The 18,045-nt window shown below is 39.3% G+C and overlaps 1 protein-coding gene and 1 long non-coding RNA gene across 3 annotated transcripts in view; both read right to left on the bottom strand.

Annotated features, from left to right (window-relative positions):
- Nucleotides 1-409: 409 nt before the first annotated feature.
- LOC122815218 lies at nucleotides 410-3,191 on the bottom strand. The gene is made up of 2 exons (XR_006366938.1): nucleotides 2,152-3,191; nucleotides 410-644 (listed from the first exon to the last, which is right to left on the bottom strand). It is a non-coding gene; the product is annotated as an uncharacterized LOC122815218 (long non-coding RNA).
- A 1,248-nt stretch (nucleotides 3,192-4,439) lies between these two features.
- TTLL1 (tubulin tyrosine ligase like 1) overlaps nucleotides 4,440-18,045 on the bottom strand; it is a 932,005-nt gene continuing 918,399 nt past the window's right edge. For both annotated transcript variants that reach the window (XM_044087529.1, XM_044087530.1), the window contains exon 9: nucleotides 4,440-9,424. In XM_044087529.1, coding sequence (XP_043943464.1) covers nucleotides 9,295-9,424 — 130 coding nt within the window. In that variant the 3' untranslated portion in view covers nucleotides 4,440-9,294. The remainder of the gene's footprint in view (nucleotides 9,425-18,045) is intronic.

The following is an 18,045-nucleotide window of genomic DNA, read 5'->3' as shown; positions in this document are numbered from 1 at the left end:
AAATGATCTGTATGTGTGTGTGTGTGTGTGTGTGTGTGTGTGTGTGTGTGTTAGGAGTTGTAGCAAGGAGCATGTATTGTTACTCACTATATTATTTTTATTTATTTATGGCTTTCAGCTCCAGAGGATATTTAATGTTTGGGGGCACTGACTGGAGGAATCACCCAGAGTGCCAAATGGACTGACTACAGCTCTGTACTAAATAGCCTCTGATGATCCATATTCAGCCCCAAAGCCGCAACACCAGTAATGCAAAAATAAATCCATCTACCGTGTAATGTACTGATAGAAGCAAACTTTTCTACATTGTTCAGTACAGCTATTTTTAAAGACAATTTACACTTCTAGGCCCCTATGATCTTTGCTTTGTAATGAATGACTTTATAATGACTACAAGTGGCACATAAAACCGCTTACAATTAAAAATATTTATTTTTTTGCATAATATACACATACATAACAATGATACATCATTTCATAAAAGTCAGCAGCTGGACTGACGACAGCAGATTCATATCTCATTATTGCTACCTGCTAAACTTAATTTAGGCAACTGAAAGACAAAAATGGAAGCAGACTTTTCAAAAATATGTTCAGAGCAGATTAACATATGTGTGCCCTAATGCACTTAACATTTCTAGTACCTCATAGTATTAGTAATTATTCCAAGCCCGCTAGCTATACAATGAAGGGTATCCTCCAGAAAATCTCCAACATCCCACACTCAACTCAACTTGTCTTGAAAAATGAGCATGAAAACTTAAAATCACCGACCACAAACTCAAAATTTAAACAAACAACAACAAACAAGATTGAGCGCTTTCACCCTGTTAGGACATGATCAGCAAACACACATTGCTAAAACACATTGCTTATTTATAGTATGGTGATACTTGTGTCAATATATAAATCTCAATACCTAATTGACCCGCCACCACAGGAGAAGCCACGGGAATGGATACAACACATTTTGTATCAGTAGGGGGTTGTTTCGCACCATAATGAGAAGAAGGTCAGAAGAGGAGAGAATGGGAACCCAGGAGGGCAATAGCGAGAATCGAGACCATCAGATGAGGCGGAAGGCCACGGGGGGTAATAGCCGACGAGACGATTGAACATTAGTAAACAGCGATACCCCACAATGCACAAGACAAAGAAACAACCCCAAAGGCCAAACTAATGACTCCAACAACATCCCCAGTACAGAAGTTGGGAAGGGTGATTACACAAGTTAGACAAACCAAACAGAATGAAAAATTAAAGCATTAAACAAAAAAAAATAAAGCAATGTTGATATTTAAGTGCAAGTGCAAAAGATTTAGAATATAGAATAATTTTTTAGTTTTACATTTTACAGATTTTTAGATTTATTTACTTTTTTTTTTTTTTAGTTAATTAAGTTATATAGATTATAGATTTATTTACAAAAAAATTTACAAGAAATTGTATGTTAGATGAAAAAATATCTGGTGAAAATTTGACCCTGGAATGTAAAGAGAGATGAGAAGTGACCCTGGACTCTTCAAAAAGATGTTTTCTTCTTTCAAGTCCTTTGCTCCAATTTAACATAGGAAGGCTTGAAGGAAGAAAACCTTAGGCTTCAAGGGGGGAAGGAAGGTGAATGATACCAAAGAAATGACAATGGAAGAATTGATCTTTTGGAGGATAACCTACTACAAGGACTTATTGATCTAGAACTTTTTCATTTTCTTAGGGTACAAAAAAAACCTACTAGAATAGATATTTGGAATCCTAAAAAATACAAACACATGTGAATAACCCCATTGAGACCGATAGTTACATCACAGTGTTCCAAGACACAAACTTTAGCCATAATGAGACAAAATTTGAAAAGAATTCCATAGAATTTATGAACATATTCTGATTCCTCTCTTGGGACTTTCTGGTGAAGTTTAAATATACAATATACAATGATAACTTTTGTTCTTGCGTAAGTCGGAGTCGAAGGATTTGTTCTCAACATAGACCAGGAGACATAGGGTTGGGATGGTTTGAACAAATGTTGATTAGTTTCAATTCAATACAGAATTCAGACTAGTCCTGAAAATGGAAAACTATGGAACTAGTTTTGAAAAACACTTTCAGGGTGAATTCAGTTGTTTTGTGGTGGAGAGGTGATTTTGTGGTTACCTCATAGTATTAACAGATGAGTTTTCTCCAGCATATTTAATAACAATGGAATGTACCTTGATTTTAACCAAAAAAGATGAACTTTTTTGTTTAAGAAATTTTTGTTGAACATCATTACTAAAAACACTGACAACTGAAAGGATTATATCAAGTGAACTGCTAATGAGGTAGCCCTAAGATAATTTAATTTACCAATACATGCAACAGTTTTTTTTTAATTGCAAATCTGTGTTATACATGGTTTGGGTTAATCTTCACATGGCAGAGTGGTGCACCCTCTGCAACCCTTCTGTTTCTCAAGCCACATTGTTTTAATCCTGTTGCCTGATTATACCCTGCCAGTCCCCCCCCAGCTGGTGAAGTAAAAGTCATGGAAGGTGGACTGGTCAAGGAGCTGCCATAACCACATATCTACTGCAGTGTATTATTCGGTGTTTGGCTTATTGCTACCCCTTCATGTTCATGTCATAATTAAGACAGGGCTGAACAATGAGGCATGGTTACTGGGAGAGGCCTTGCCTCAGGCTCAGTAGCAAATATGCTCCCAATCTTGGCCGCTCCTTCCACATGACTGCTGGTCTCTGTGCTAATCTCCACCAGAGCCAGAATAACCAGCCTAGTTCTACTTGTATGCCATCCTGTGGAATGGAAAAGGGAAGCAGGTTCCACATCGCCATTCCTTCCCCACCCCCTGTCAGCTTAGGGCTTTATCTCTTAATGCCAATGGAGCTGGCTCTCTCTCTCTCTCTCTCTCTCTCTATATATATATATATATATATATATATATATATATATATATATATATATCATTATATTTGTGCAAAATACTTATCACCAAATCAGCATGTTTACTGTGATACAGCAGATGCAATATGAGCACGAGTTTCATCTTACGATAGGTGTGAGTGCTTTGTTGCTGAAAGATGCATGTGACACAGCCCTGCTAGATGCATATGGAGGTCAATGGTTTCACTTCATATCGTTGAAAGCTCATTTCATCGATTTTCAAAACAGCGAGACCAAATCATGTAAACTCAAATCATCGAATCTCAAATCATTGAAAACTACAAAGCAACTAGAAATAACATCCCAGAAACTGTTTACTACGTTTATGCAGGGGAAAGCCCCCTGCACCCCCCACACACCCGAAAATTAAATATACCAACTCCAAGGTCGCACTACAGTGGGGTTAGGAAATTACCTTTTTACCCCACTGTAATGAAATCTTGGAGTTGGTATATTTAATGTATGGGGGGTGTGGGGAGTGCAGGGGCCTTGCCCCCCTGCATAAATGTAGTAAAAACTCTGTGGGATGTTATTTCTAGTTGCTTTGTAGTTTTCAATGATTTGAGATTCGATGTTATGAGTTTTCGACGATTTGAGTTTTCGATGATTTGGTCTCGCTGTTTTGAAATTTGATGAAATGAGCTTTCGACGATATGAAGTGAAACCAGGTCAATATATGCCAATACCTTTTAGTAGGGACATTTGGGTCTCAAAAGCCCCAGCACATACTTTTGTTCCCTAAAGCTGTGAGAAATGACTGGAGAACAATGCCTAGGCATTTAAATATGGAAATATCCCCTGAAAGCTCTTTGAAAGTATGCAGTACTAAGGAATACCTGCAAGAACATCATGCTAACTTTTGTGGGACTGTATCAATCATTTATTTTATTTTTATTTATTTGATATTTATTTAATGGGCTAGTAGCCTGTTTTCAGCAGAGGCCCGGGAAGAAGTGCTTCACAAAAAAATAAAAAAAAAAAGCAAACACAACATTAAATACAAATCTGAAATAGGGATAGCATTACAACAGTTGCAGAGTAAAGCAAAGAGAAATTGGCTAGTTCAAACACAATACTAGATAATACAGTAATAACAGAGTATACAAAAATTTAGGTCACAGAGAACAGGATCGTCATACAAAATTTGAGGAGGAAAAGAATACAGAAATACAAGACCATAATGAAGTTTGGGAAATACAAGGAGCATACCATTCTGATACCTAGTTCAAAGAATTAGGATACAAGTATTAAAGTCACAGGCAATATCAAACAAATTTGGAGAACACTGTGCAGGATGAATAGTAAATTCTGATGAGGTATGAGATCAGGAGAATATACAATATAACAGTGGGAAAGATGGCATGTTAGAAATAATGAGAAATATAGCAGTAGAACAGAGATGGACATATTAAGAGGGGAGATTGGTTTGAAAAGTAAATAGAAAAGTACAGAAGAAAAGTATTGGAGGACAGGAGAGCAAAAACTACAGTAGAAATGATACAGCTCAGCCTGGGGATGTGCAGGAGCATAAACATTTGTCATTTAAATGTGTTTTGAGCAGTTTTTTGAACATGGCAGGGTTACTGGTGTTAATATGCTAAGAGATTGAATTCCATGATTTAGAGATATGATTTGAATAACGAGACTCCACAAAGCTGTTACTGGATTTAGAAACTTTTAGCTGGAATTTGTCTGAAGATCTTAGGGTTCTATTATTGGTGTGGGTTTGTACTAGGTTTTAGGGCTGGGCATTTATCGGGTTGATATATGACAGAGTGAGTTACTGTAAAAGTTGGTGTAAGGATAAAAGGTTGGATGGCGGTGAATTTGTGGTAAGACGTCTCTAGCTTAATTAGGTCAGATTTTCTAAGGTTTGTGAATATATGGAAGGCGTACAGTAGTGTACACAAAAGGTGGGTCCTGGCAATTGATTGTCTGGAGGTGCTGGTGAGATAATTCTTAACTCTGTAGACAGAACCTAACTTTACGTGGGCTTTTTAAATAACAGGTGACACATGTTTGTTAAATATCAAACTGCTATCATTAGTGACACCTAGCAGCATGGTATGTGAGACTGTCTCGATTACTGTGTTGTTGGATAAAAAAATGATCTTACAGGGATGACTGTCATTTTTGGACTTGCTATAGTTATTGGGGAAGAGCACTGATTTGGTTTTGTTAGAATTTAGCATAAGTTGATAGCTGAGAAGGTAGGATTCGATGGCAGAAAAGGATTTTTGGGTAGTTTCTTAAAGTTGTGGTAGATAGGGTGCAGCACAGAGAGTGGTGTCATCTATGTACTGGATGATAGTAGCAGGGCTAGTAGTTGTGTGAAGTTTGTTTGTAAAGATAGAAAAGAGGAGTAGACCTAAAATTGAGCCTTGTGGGATACCAACCATAATGGGTAGCAGGGAAGAGATCTTTTTGCCATTTCCCAGCTCTGTTTTCGATCATATAGATAGTTCTGGAACCAGAAAAGGGCTTGTTGTGATATGTTAAGGGATGCAAGCTCATTTAAGAGCTTTTGGTGGGATACTGTGTCAAATGCCTTAGACATATCTAGAAAGTAAGGGAAGACAAAATGCCTATCATTTCTGAGTTGGTTTACAGTGTTAGTGAAAGTTAAGAGGGCAGTTGTAGTACAGTGTCTGGGTTGATTGGTTAGGAGGGATGATAGAATGGATATTGGTCTATAATTGGAAATTCTATTGAGGAGCCACCTTTGTGTAGTGGGATCACTTAAGAAATTTTCCAAAGCTTGGGGATGCACTATTCTGAGACAGATCTATTGATCAAGATTCAGACAGGGTAACCGATGGCATCAGCTGCTACCTTGAGGCATTCATTTGGTAGCTGGTTGGCAGCCATTGATGTGGGCTTTAGTTTTTTTTTAATAATTTGTTTATTTTACTTGTTTGTACAGGTTGTAGAAAGACAGCAGTGGGGGTAACACTAGTTTCAGGTGGAGTGACTAGTGGAGCTTTATTATTGTTTTTTACGAGTGCATGTATATAATTGGTAAAGAAGGAGTTGAATTGGGTAGCTATACTTTCCTTTAGAATTAGTGGTAGTGGGGGTTGGGGTTGAGGATTGGCCTGGCTGTAGAATTTGTTTAATAGTACTCCAGAATTTTTGTGGATGTTTTTGGCGTTTGTGTTGGATTCTGGTGTAGAAAAGTTTTTCTTACCATTCTTAATTTGCTTCTTATCTGCTGATATTTATCAAAGGAGGCTTTGCTTTTGTTGGCCTGGTATTGGGCCTAGAGTTTGTCTCTCTGTTTTGGTAACTGTATGGTTTCTTTAGTTTGCTAAGGACTGTAGAAAAATCTAGTTCTGACCTTTCTGATGGCAGCCAGATTATACAGAATATCCAGGAATTTTTTTTTACAATACTGAACAGCTGAGTCTAAATGGAGATATTTAAGTGGGGACCAGTCACAATTCTGGAGGAGAAATTTAAAAGTATCGACTGAGAAGTTTCTTTTGTTGTGCACTTGTTTGTGTATTACACTTTTAGTAGGACAGTCATGGTGCCTAAGAAGGAAGGTGGATAGATGGTCACTTAGGCTGTCTGGGAGACATCCTAAGTGACAGCTAAGCGAGGGTTTACTGGTTAGAGTTCAGTAAAGAACTGGCTGCTTGTTACTATGCTTGTCTATCCTTGTAGGTGAGTGTATCATCTGGGTGAAACCATTCAAGTTTATGTAGTTGGAGGGGCTGTCAGAGGAACAAGTATGCCAGTCAGTATTGAGGTCCCCTATTATTATGGTTTCTTGGCTAAATGCTGTGGATGACCAACAGAGTACATTCAATTATAGATGGGTTGTTGCTGGGAGGGTTGTAAATTGATAATATGACAATGTGTTTATTGGGGTTGACCTTGAGGCTAGCATTTCAGTGTTATTTAGGTCTAGAGGGTTTATTTGTAAGTGTTCCAGATTAGTGTATCTTTATATATTATTGCTACTCCTCCACCTCACATTTGTATTCTATCTAGGCTATAGGTGTTGTAGCCAGGAGCAAGGATTTCCTTACTGTCTATGTGAGGTTTAAGCCAAGTTTCCGTTAAGATGCTTTGTCAGAGGCTTACAGGGTGAGGGCAGCATGGAACTCATGTATTTTATTTAATCGACTCCTAAGATTCATATTAACAAGCAGAATGTCAGAGCCTTTTCAAGGTATGTTGGTGAAGGGACGACAGCTAAAGGTGTTTGAGTTGTTTGTTGTGTGCTGTAAGGAATTTGTTGTTTGAGTTGTTTGTTGTGTGCTGTAAGAAATTTGTTGTATAGGTTTAGGGCCTGGGTTTAGGTGTATGTCACCACTTAATTGTAACTGTGTTATTTTATTAAAAGATGGGTGTAAGAGTTCAGGTGATAGTGTATTTACACACTGCTTTTATGAAGTTATTGTTTGCATGTATTTATATGAAAACAGTTCTATTTTAATACCATTGAAGATGTGTGGTGCTGTACAGATGTTAGTGTAATAAGTCTGAGGTGGAGAGAGGAAAGGGTAGGTGGGAGAATATATGCTGATAATCATGAGATTGTGAAAAGTGGTGTGACAGGGGGTTGTTATGAGTAGGATAAGAATAGATATGTGAAAAAGTAACACTGTTGTGTTGAGGGTGCATGATGTAGATGTGAACCTATGTGATCTATGAAAGATACTGCATTAAGAGAGTTTATGTATTGTGAAGGAGGTAGGGTTAGGGGATAGTTATGGGAGTGGTTAATTTGTTAAACTGGAAGGAATTGGTTATTGACTGGGTAGTTGGTTGAGGTGAGTGTGGTGAGGTTAAAATAAATGTGGGTGGGTTGGCGGGAACTGGGGAGAAGGAAGGGGAGAACAGTGAGCCCAAGCGCAGTGAGGGGGAATGGAGCTGAGTAGACCTTGGCTTAGAAGTGAGAAATGCAGCAGAAAAATAGCAATCAGGTGAGATTCCTCTTACTGTTTACTATTCACCAACTACGAGGAATGACCAGTAAGGGTTAATTCTGTGCTGAACACTAGCAAGTTTTCCTTCTAAGAAAGCCAAAGTGAGAACTTAAACCTCTGGCTATATTGCCTAATACAAACTATTATAATGGGAGGGGGGAACTTTAATGGGGTGAAGATGGGGTAGACACCTGTCTCCATTGGCAGAATGCACAATAGTTCATGATTATTAAATCAGAACTGTACATTTTATTGGCAAATCTGATCTTTTGGTTAAGAAATGGTGTGCCTATTTCTTTGAGTAAAAACCTACATTGATTACTTTTCTGTTCCTGCTTCAGTCCACTGTATCCGCGAGAGTCAGATTATGCTGGCAATTTAAAGTTTTACAGTGGCTGTGCTTGTGAAGGATACAGAGGAAGTAGCAGCACAATGCAGTGAATTGATTATTTTTCTGTTCCTGCTTCAGTTCACCGTGTCCGCGAGAGGCAGATCAAGCTGGTAATTTAAAGTTTTAATGTTGCCACACTCATGAAGGAGACAGGAGAAGTAGGAGCAGAGTGCAGAGAACAGGGCCCTCAACGCCAGGAGACGAGCAGCTGCAGTGGGATATAAGAAACAAAATGAAGACAGTGTTACAAACTACATCTAGTAAAAGGACAAGGCCCAAATCATCATATGGATGCAATTCCTGGATCCCAGTCTTGTGTAGAATGTAGGAAAATGTTGCTCCTTATTTTAAGCTTCTGGACAAAATTAAAAAATAATGACAGGGGGATAGAAAACAAAAGAAAGCCTGCATGGATACTGTCTGTATACTCCATGGTTTGTTCACAATGGCCAGTCAGTAACCAGAAACATATTTGCAGTTAACATCCTGGTAAATGGCACTAACAGAAGTTATGTTAAAATGTTTCCAGCTCTATGACTCTTGTATTGTATATATAATTCCCTCCAATTTGGAAAAAGACCAAGACAATTTCATTTTAATCAACATGGCATGCTTTAGCCAAAGTTTTGTTGACTGTTTCTTGATAATTAATTAAACAGGTTCATGTCATACCTACGTTTACTCCTCTCTACATACACATATATACAGAGTCACTCGAAACCCAATAATTTTGTCCTAAAACACACTTATGATCACTTCCTGGAAGTTCAACTCAAACATGCAATTTCTTTTTAGTTCTGTTTTAAATACTATATACTAGCAACCTTCCAAGGTATATCTGCTTCAGTAAAGGCACATGCAGGTTACAACACTTAATGAACACACACACATATATAAAATGTATATAGGTACAGCAGAAAGCTGTAATAGACAACAGAGCTGATATCCTAATTAAGTTTAATTACTAATTACGCTTAATGTATTTTCAAACTGTATTTCTGAAATGAATTTTAGCAGAGTTGTGTGTGTTTATTTCCATGTTGCAAGTATAGGTTTCCCAGCATCTCTTAGCCTCCCTCCTCGGGATCCTAGTGACTGTCCAGAACGGCTTTTAAGATCACGATCAAGTCCATCAGTCAGTGCTAATTCTTCATCATATCTGGAAAAATAAGTAATACACTTTTAAAATTCTGATATCACAAATCAAATACATGCTAGTTAACAGCAGACTTCAGCCATTACAAAATGCAATGCTGTGAGCACACGTGTGTGTCTAATGAAGTTCAATAATCCACCACATCCTGCGGAAAGTGGTGATGTTAGGTGAATTAAAGAATGATGTGTGGGCAGTGCTGCAATTCAACAATAAATATTTCTAATAAATATTGTAAGCACTTTACAGAGATTTTTGCACTCAGTACTGAAAATATTAAATGCTTTGAAAAAAAGCTGAAAGCTTTTTAATTCTGAGGTATACTCCCAAGATATCCATTAGCGCTACTTAAGTTGTGGAGCTGCAAACCTGGAATTCTGATTATATCTACCTAAAGAGCGTGTTATATTAAGCACATTAATTACCTTGTTTGTGCTTCCAAAATGTCCATAATCAAAGGGAGTGAGATAACTGCACTTAACCACAAGGACTATTACGTACAAGCTAAATGTTTTGATGGTGATGTGCAAGCAGAAATATCCAATAGTGATTCAAACTACAACTGGACATTAAACATAAGTAGCCTATTAATGAGTGCAAGCTATTCATGCACGGTGTCAACCCCCCCCCCCTCCCCAATGCATGATGTTCAAAAGTTTCAGACAATGCTCAGAACTAATAGTAGGTCAAACAGCCCTTTGGCTCAGCACTGCACGCAAGATTTCCAGTGCACCACACCAGTTCCGTGCAGTAGATAAACAGAAATAAAATTCCATGTCTGATGCAGCTCTGTGCAACTACAACAGACATCAATAATTACCTTCCACATTATAATTTATTTTTCCAAGATTTTATTTACTCAACTCCTTATCTTGTTGCATGCCAACTTAATGTCAATCCAGTGTTAAGTTGCTAGGGACAGCAGCATCAGACTGTGGAAGGGCTGTGCTAACTTACCTTGCAGTTCAGCATAGTCCCATGCACTGAACCACGACTGTGAAAGAGGATAGATTTCTGATGATTGTTTGAATGACATTTTTTACCAAGCAATATCGCAAAGAAATGTGTACAAAAGCCACTTTCACTTAACCCCAAAAAAGCTCATCTTGCAGGGCGGCAAGTCCACCATGCATTCCTCATGTGGGAGGAGGACCTCCTACTACACCTCCTGACTAATAAATTGTAAACCTAAAGTTGTATAGCTGTGGGGAAAACTGCAAAGTAATGATCACTGAATTTTCATCAATATTCTTTTGAAGTGCTGTCCATGAGACAAAATACCATGAAATATTTGTCAGATTCCCATGAGGACTACAATTAGAGCTTTGAATCTAAACTCACAGGTAAGTAGAACTTGGGTGACTTGGCAAAAGCTAACACTGGGAAGTTCAGTGTAATTCATGAATTCCTCTGATAGTCTAGGCTTGATTCTCTGACATAAAGAGATAAAGCTCTGACTACAACCTACATGGTCTGAATTCTTTTAGTGGCTTTGAGCATTGGAAAAGCCAGGAAGACAAGGATGGGAATGAGCAGGTGACGCTGTCTTTTTCCATCATAGCAGAACGCTTGCGGTCCAGCTTACTGCACTACAAACACATAGTGGAGGAAAGATGACTTGCAGACAGCAATAGTTGGGACACACACTTCATCTCTACCAACCCACATATGTTACAGTCTTCATGAAGCATGTATGGGAATATCAATGTCCTCGGGGGAAGGCAACCAATAGTAGTAATGGCTCTTTAACAGTTCAACCACCCAAAGTAACTGTGCCTGGTACTTCTTCAGCGCCCCCCCCCCATTTTTCGCTCATAGAACCTCTACCTATAGAGATAGGTTACAGGAAGGGGCGGTCTCAAAGTCGACCCAGAAGGGGACGCATTCACTCCTTGAACCACGGCAACAGAGTAACCAGGCTAAATACAAGGAACAAGACTCAAAAACCTTAATTTTTAATATTTCATCTTTTGATTTGACTTGTGATCAAGAGTCTGTTAAAAACAAAGGCCTATCCTTTATACCAGCCAAGAAATCAAATACTACTGATAACATTATTGATTTGAAATTATTCGGCAGAAATACCAGTTTAAGTTTAATGTTTCCTCAACAAGAAGCTTCTGCCTCCAGTTGCTTTAAGAAACCAAGTTCCTTTATGCCCAATATGCATCAACTGATTGATATATTTGTTAATCTTTGTGAAAATGATTTATGTAGAAGTTCTGCACTTCATGATAGAGCCTCCTTTTTCAATAAGTCTCCAGGTGAATATAATGCATTAAAGACATTACATGGAAATCCTTGTCTTGAGATTCGCTCAGCCAATAAAGGTGAAAGTATAGTCCTTATGGACAAAGAGCATTACCTTACAAAGATGTGTCAAATGTTAGATGATGCAGACACCTATATGCCCCTTCTCAAACTACAGGTTGATGGTCTGATTAATAATGTTGAGTTCTGTGTTTTTGATTTGCATATGACTGGCGTGATTTCTCTAGACTTATATAATTATTTTTCAACTGAGCATCCAGTTATACCTGTTTTATATATGGGCTATCTAAGGTGCACAAGAATTTGAATGACCCCCCCCCCCCATGCAACAAATTGTCTCTAGCAGGGGATGGGTGACAGAGGCATTATCTATTTTTGTGGAAAAATCTTTGTGTCCTATTTTAGATGGAGTACCCAGCATCATTAAAGATACAATTTTTTTTTATCGAATATCTTTTTATTGAGTATTTTGCTTATATAGAATGCAAAATACAAATAGTAAAAGGTCATAAAATATATGAAACAGTTGATGTTACATAGTGCTTAACATTTAGCAAGTTATTTAAACTAGGTATTACACATTTCTACTACAGAAATATTCCGCGGTGGTGCAGCGGTAGAGTTGTTACCTCACAGCAAGAGGTTCTCCCGTTCGATTCTCGGCTTGGCTTGCGAGTGCCTTATGTGAGGAGTCTGCATGTCCTCCCCGTGGTTGTGTAGCGTTCAAAAGACGTGCGTGCCTTCATTGAAGGTTGGGCGTCAAGCTGGCACCTCGGCGTTTCATAAAAATCTACTGCCAATTATTAGCGGACCGAAGTTCCGCTCTGGCGACCCCTTACCGGGAAAAAGTCGAAAGACCAACAACAACTACAAACAAGCTAAGATTACATTTTGGATTACTATGAAGCTATGCTATGTTATGTCATAGTCAGAACATTGTCATAACAGTTCACTTGTATGTTCTGGTTACAAATGAGAGTATAACTGGAGGCACGACACCAGCCTACCTAACGTTAACAGTCTACTCTACTATACTCTATATACATATGTACAAAAATGTCACCTTAGTTAGTGGTGTTAGTACAAGAATGTCACCTTAGTTAGTGGTGTTAGTACTCTCAACTCAAGAGTTGTGTTTACTATCTATGTGTAATTAACATTCCCTGGGATTCACGAAGCTCCGTGCAAGAATAGTCTTATTCGTGGTTCGTGTCCATTTAGAATAGCAGCGTGTCTTGCATATGCATGAAGGCGTGCTATTTAATCTAAACGGACATGAACCAGGAGCCAACTCAGAGGGCATGTGTCAGCAGTGCCTGTACATGTAACATGCCCCCTTCACTCAGAAAGTGCCGTACGGCACTTTGTGACACAGATGAGTGCCAATTTATATAATATTAGAGCCTGGCTCTAATATTATATAGTAAACAAGTGTCCGCAGACACTGAAATGTAAGTAGCTAACATTTCAGTGTCTGCGGACATTGAAAAAAAAACAAAAAAAAAACACAAATACCTAGAAGGCAGCAGCTTTCAAGTGCACACCTCCAAATGTATGCACTCTTGCCATACATGCATGGAAGCGGTAGGGCAAGAGGAAAGCAATAAAAATGTAAAAAAAATGTTTTTTTTCATCAAATAAATCTGAAATTTAAGCAGTGTGTAGCTTGTTTGTGCGGTGCTCCACTATGCTTAGCCTGGCTGAGATCCTGAAAATGATAAACAAGTGCTACTGTGATAGAATACATCATCAAGCTGCTGTAGTGTAGTGGTACTGCCATGGTATAGCATGCAGAACATGCTCGGTTCGAATCCCCCCTCTGCCAAATTATTTAATAAACTTTTAAGGAATTTGAATGAGAGATGCCAATCATATGGCTCACATATAGCACAGTAGGGGTGGGAATATGTAAAATATAAATGTAAAAAATAATTTATAAATTTAATGAAAAAAATAGATTTAAGCAATGCTTTGTTAGAGTAAGCATTGCTTACCTGCTTTCAGCTCTGCTTAGCTGGTGTAAGCATTGCACGGAGCTAAGGATAGTTCAGCATATTAAAACCAGCCAATCAAGGAAAAGTGCAGGAAAACTGCCATATTTAAATCACACAGGCGGGAATACAGCCATAACCATTTGGGATTGCTCACAGCAGGATCAAAATGTCTGGCACTGGTAAAGGTGTTCGCTTCTGAGTGCAACTTTGGGGCATCCAGGAGTCCAAGGTCATGGTTATGCTCCTAGTTAAAAACCATGATGGCAGGCTGCTGCAGGGCCAGTACTAGGGCTCGCAGTACAAAGCGGAGGCCTGCGACCAGCTTGCACATGATTTCACCAGTGCCAGTGGCATACCCCGGGCTGGTGAGCAGGTACATCACCACCATAACGACCTGAAGCGGAGGAGGGGTGCACTCTTGGACCAGTGGATCCAAGAAGCCCGAGCGCAGGATGTCCCACCTGTCTGTAAGTATGCAGTCTTATGTATCTCTAAGTATGGAAAAGGTTCAACTTGTGACTGTGCAAGTGTGATTAATGTGTGATGTTTCCCCATATAGCTGCTGTGGAGAGGTCCCAGAATGTTGAGGCTCATGCCGAGCAACTGGCCTGGCTGCATCAGCAGTTTGGTGAGTAGAGAATACCCACTACTATTAGCAGTAAGAAATCAAAATTATAGTAATGGTAGTACTGCCTGTATAAATAATTGTGCTGTAAAAGTCAGGAATAAATGCCTGTGTCAGGCTGCCAGTGTTAAAATGGAGTATTCCCAGCTGCTGTGTAATACAGATATCAGTAGCAAACAAGGTACAATATTGCAGGAGAGGAATATTAGAATATGTATGAGTGTGTCTGAGTGAACCTGCCAAGAAAGTGCCATGTCAGGGCTACTGTAACAGTTAGAAATGGAAAGCATTCCCCTGTGCAGATCATGCAGGAATAGTAATTGTGGATTTCTGAGTTGTACACGAATATCTATGTCAAAACTAATAAAGGTGATCTTAAACACTGGTGTGTGTCATCTCACTTGTACCTGTAAAATAGAAATGTGTATGTCCTGCAGAATGCATTAACTGAAGTGAACTGATTTAGCACTGCTTGTCTGTATATTTTAGAATGGGCATGTCAAATAACTGAAAAAAAGCAACAGTACATATTTCCATCAGAATGTGTTTTATTTGTCTGCCAGCATTGTCCTGTGTTAACCTTTCAATTTCAGCTGTATATAGATGTGAATGTACTGAAAATGTATAAGGCTAACAGGTGCAGACTCAAAACCTACACTATGTACTCAGGAATCTAAATTGCAGTATGTAGTTGTAAAACAGTCATATGTGCAATCCAGCTAATGTGCCCATGTTTCACAAACAGTGACACCAATGTCTGTTGTGTATGTATAATTTGTAATGAAAATGGGAAACAAATAATGCAACATGTCATAATAAAAGTACTGTGCACAAAAATATGTACTAGATAGAAATGTCACAAGCAACACACAACACCTCCTCAGTAGCTCAGCCTGAAAAGGACTAGGCCTGTAGTTCAATTTTGCACACACACCATGGTTCAAATCCAGGGAATGCCACTAACATCTCAGTCTGGTTCTACAGATGTGAACTGCAATCTGAAAAGAAAAAATAATGTACTGCAACACATACATTTTCCATATAGGGCACACAGGTAAATGAATTTGGATAGAAATACTAGTATGATGTGTATAACTATGAAAGGTGTACAACTGTTGTGTTGATCAGCCCCAGTCCTACAAATAGATGCAAGCTAGACCATCCACACTCTGCAGTCTGGCCCAGACAAGCCCCTCAAGTGTCACAATGTCATGGATAGTTTCCCCAGTTGCCAGGAAACCTGCACACAGAGAATGTCACAGTAGATGTATGTGAAAGGCACAACACACTCTCCGGGGCCTGCAACTAATATGTGAATCTGAAATGTGTGTAGAAACAGCAATGTAATGTGCACACACTTCATCTGCACAGGCCCACAGGTAAAGAAATTGGTATAGAAACAGGTATGATGTGTATAACTAAAATAAGAGTACAATTGCTCTGTTGATATCTACAGCTGTTGGTGTGCTGTAGCAGCCCCATGGCCCAGGTAGATTGTAAGTGTGGTCAGAATGTAGAGTTGTGAATAGCAGTGTACTGACAAATATACTTGATAGCAGTTGTCAATTGCATCTGTTCCCTTCCCCCACCATTCAACTGATCCAACCATCACACTGAAATCAACATGGGTATGTTCCTAAACAAACCTCTACTGTTGGGACCGTTGTTCCATTTGGTTTATCATTGTTTAAACTGTGTGCATATTAATATTCCCTGTTGAATAATCATTTTATTGTCTGCCTGACATACCACTAACTGGCATGCTGTTGCAACCTGGAATGCCATTCCATATATGCATGGGTTCTGTTTGCTATGGCACTATTATAACTGCACTGTTTTGGGTAAATGGGAATATCCATGCATGCTATTTTGACTAATGCTGTAATGTGTTGTGCATGACTAACCAATATTCATTGTTAATTTCCACACCATAGCACAAATGGGAAGGCAGATCCCAACAGATCCGTCTCTCCCACCCCACCTGGCCGAGGCACCGGGTCCCAGCACGTCTGGGGCCCAACCCAGTCCTCCCTCATCTGTTGGTCCTGCACAACCCTTGGGTGGAACTACTGCAGGGGATGGATAACATATCATGCAGAACAGTGTGTGTACCATAGGGAATGTACAGTGTGGAAGCAGTAAACATTCCAATGATACACACACACACACACACACATATATATATATATACACACACACACACACACACACACACACACACACACACACACACCAAGAAATGAACTTCGTGACAGTAACAGCATTCAAAAAATAGTAAATCACATCAACTCTTTTAGTACTTTAGCGCTTTCGTCTTATTTACTATCAAGACTTCTTCAGAAAGACGTTTCATAACTATGAGCAACCATTTTCACTTCCTTTAAATACATTAGTTCTAGCAGGCCATTTAAATTAACAACAGTTCCTTTCCAATAGTAAAGTGTTTACAGGCAGGGTGCTGTGTGCATTTTCATTAACATTACAATTGCAATTACTTAAGGTAAATTAGTCAGGCAGTAATAGCCTTGTGGTGTTGTGTGCATACTAATAGGGATCGTGTGCAAAAGCAAAAAAAAAAAAAAAAAAAAAAATTAAAATAAAATATAAGATGAGAGTCATGTTGTGTTAATTCTAATATTAACACCCAGATTGGTTCGTCCCTGATGGGACAACCCAGAAATTACGTATAGTTACTTTGCGTAACTTATGAGTCCATGCTTCCAAAGGTAAGTAAAGAAGGGCACGGCCGAAGGTGGAGGAGTCAGATAGAGAGTCCTACTATGCTCGGGTATTGGTGTGTGTGTGTGTGCGTGTATGTGTGTAGAGAAATGTGTGGGTATGCCACCTGAGGGGAGAGTGGGAGGAATGTGGTGTGGACTTGAGGGGGGGCTGTTTGGTGGCCGCCCACAACACTGAGTGTGGAGCCGGGGTTGGACGGGTAGGAGAATATGAATAATAGAGAGTCCCAGAAGACTGGGTCAGTGCGGATGGTACCGCCCATGGGCTGGTTCAGATGGTACCAATCCTTGAATGGCTGCGTGAAAAGGAGACCGGGGGGGTTGTTGGTGGGGTTGGCAGGGGCTAGCCTGGTGACTGGGAGCGTGTGTGTAGGGGGTAGGGGGAGGCAAGAGTCAGGGAGAGAGGAAACACATTATATTCACTTGCACAGTTGTAAATCCATAAATACATTAAATCCACTTGCACAATTCTTCAAACCCTATCACATTTCAATCTCTATACCTTCTAAGCACACATTTGATGTCCAGGCTTACGCTGAGTAAGGGAGAGAGGGAACACATTAAATCTGCTTGCACAAGTGTTAAACTTTCAACCCCTATCACATTTCAATCTCTATACCATTTAAGTGCATATTTAATGTACAGTGTTTCGTTGAGACTTGGATAGACATCAGCTCTCAGTTCTATCTGCCATTTTAATTCCCGGACTTGCAGAATGTGTCCATGTCCCCTACAAACTCTGTTATTTTTTCCAGCGCTGTGAATTTGAATCCTGTGAAGTTTGGGCAAATAGCACTGTGTTTAGCCAAGGCATTCAAACTGTCCTGTTTGCATATTGCTGCTGTGTGTTCTTTAATACGGTTACTCAGCTTTCTGTTTGTTTTGCCGATATAGAAATTCCTGCAATGTTGGCAGAAAGCGCAGCAGACTACATTTTTTGTGTTGCAGTCATAGTGGTCATGTAGACGGACAGTTCTGTTGCAGTGCGGGAAGGTGACA

The sequence above is a fragment of the Protopterus annectens genome, chromosome 11.part0 (assembly GCF_019279795.1).
Source record: "Protopterus annectens isolate FY-2018-M chromosome 11.part0, PAN1.0, whole genome shotgun sequence".
NCBI lineage: Eukaryota > Metazoa > Chordata > Ceratodontiformes > Protopteridae > Protopterus > Protopterus annectens.
This window is presented reverse-complemented; position numbering and strand designations above follow the sequence as displayed.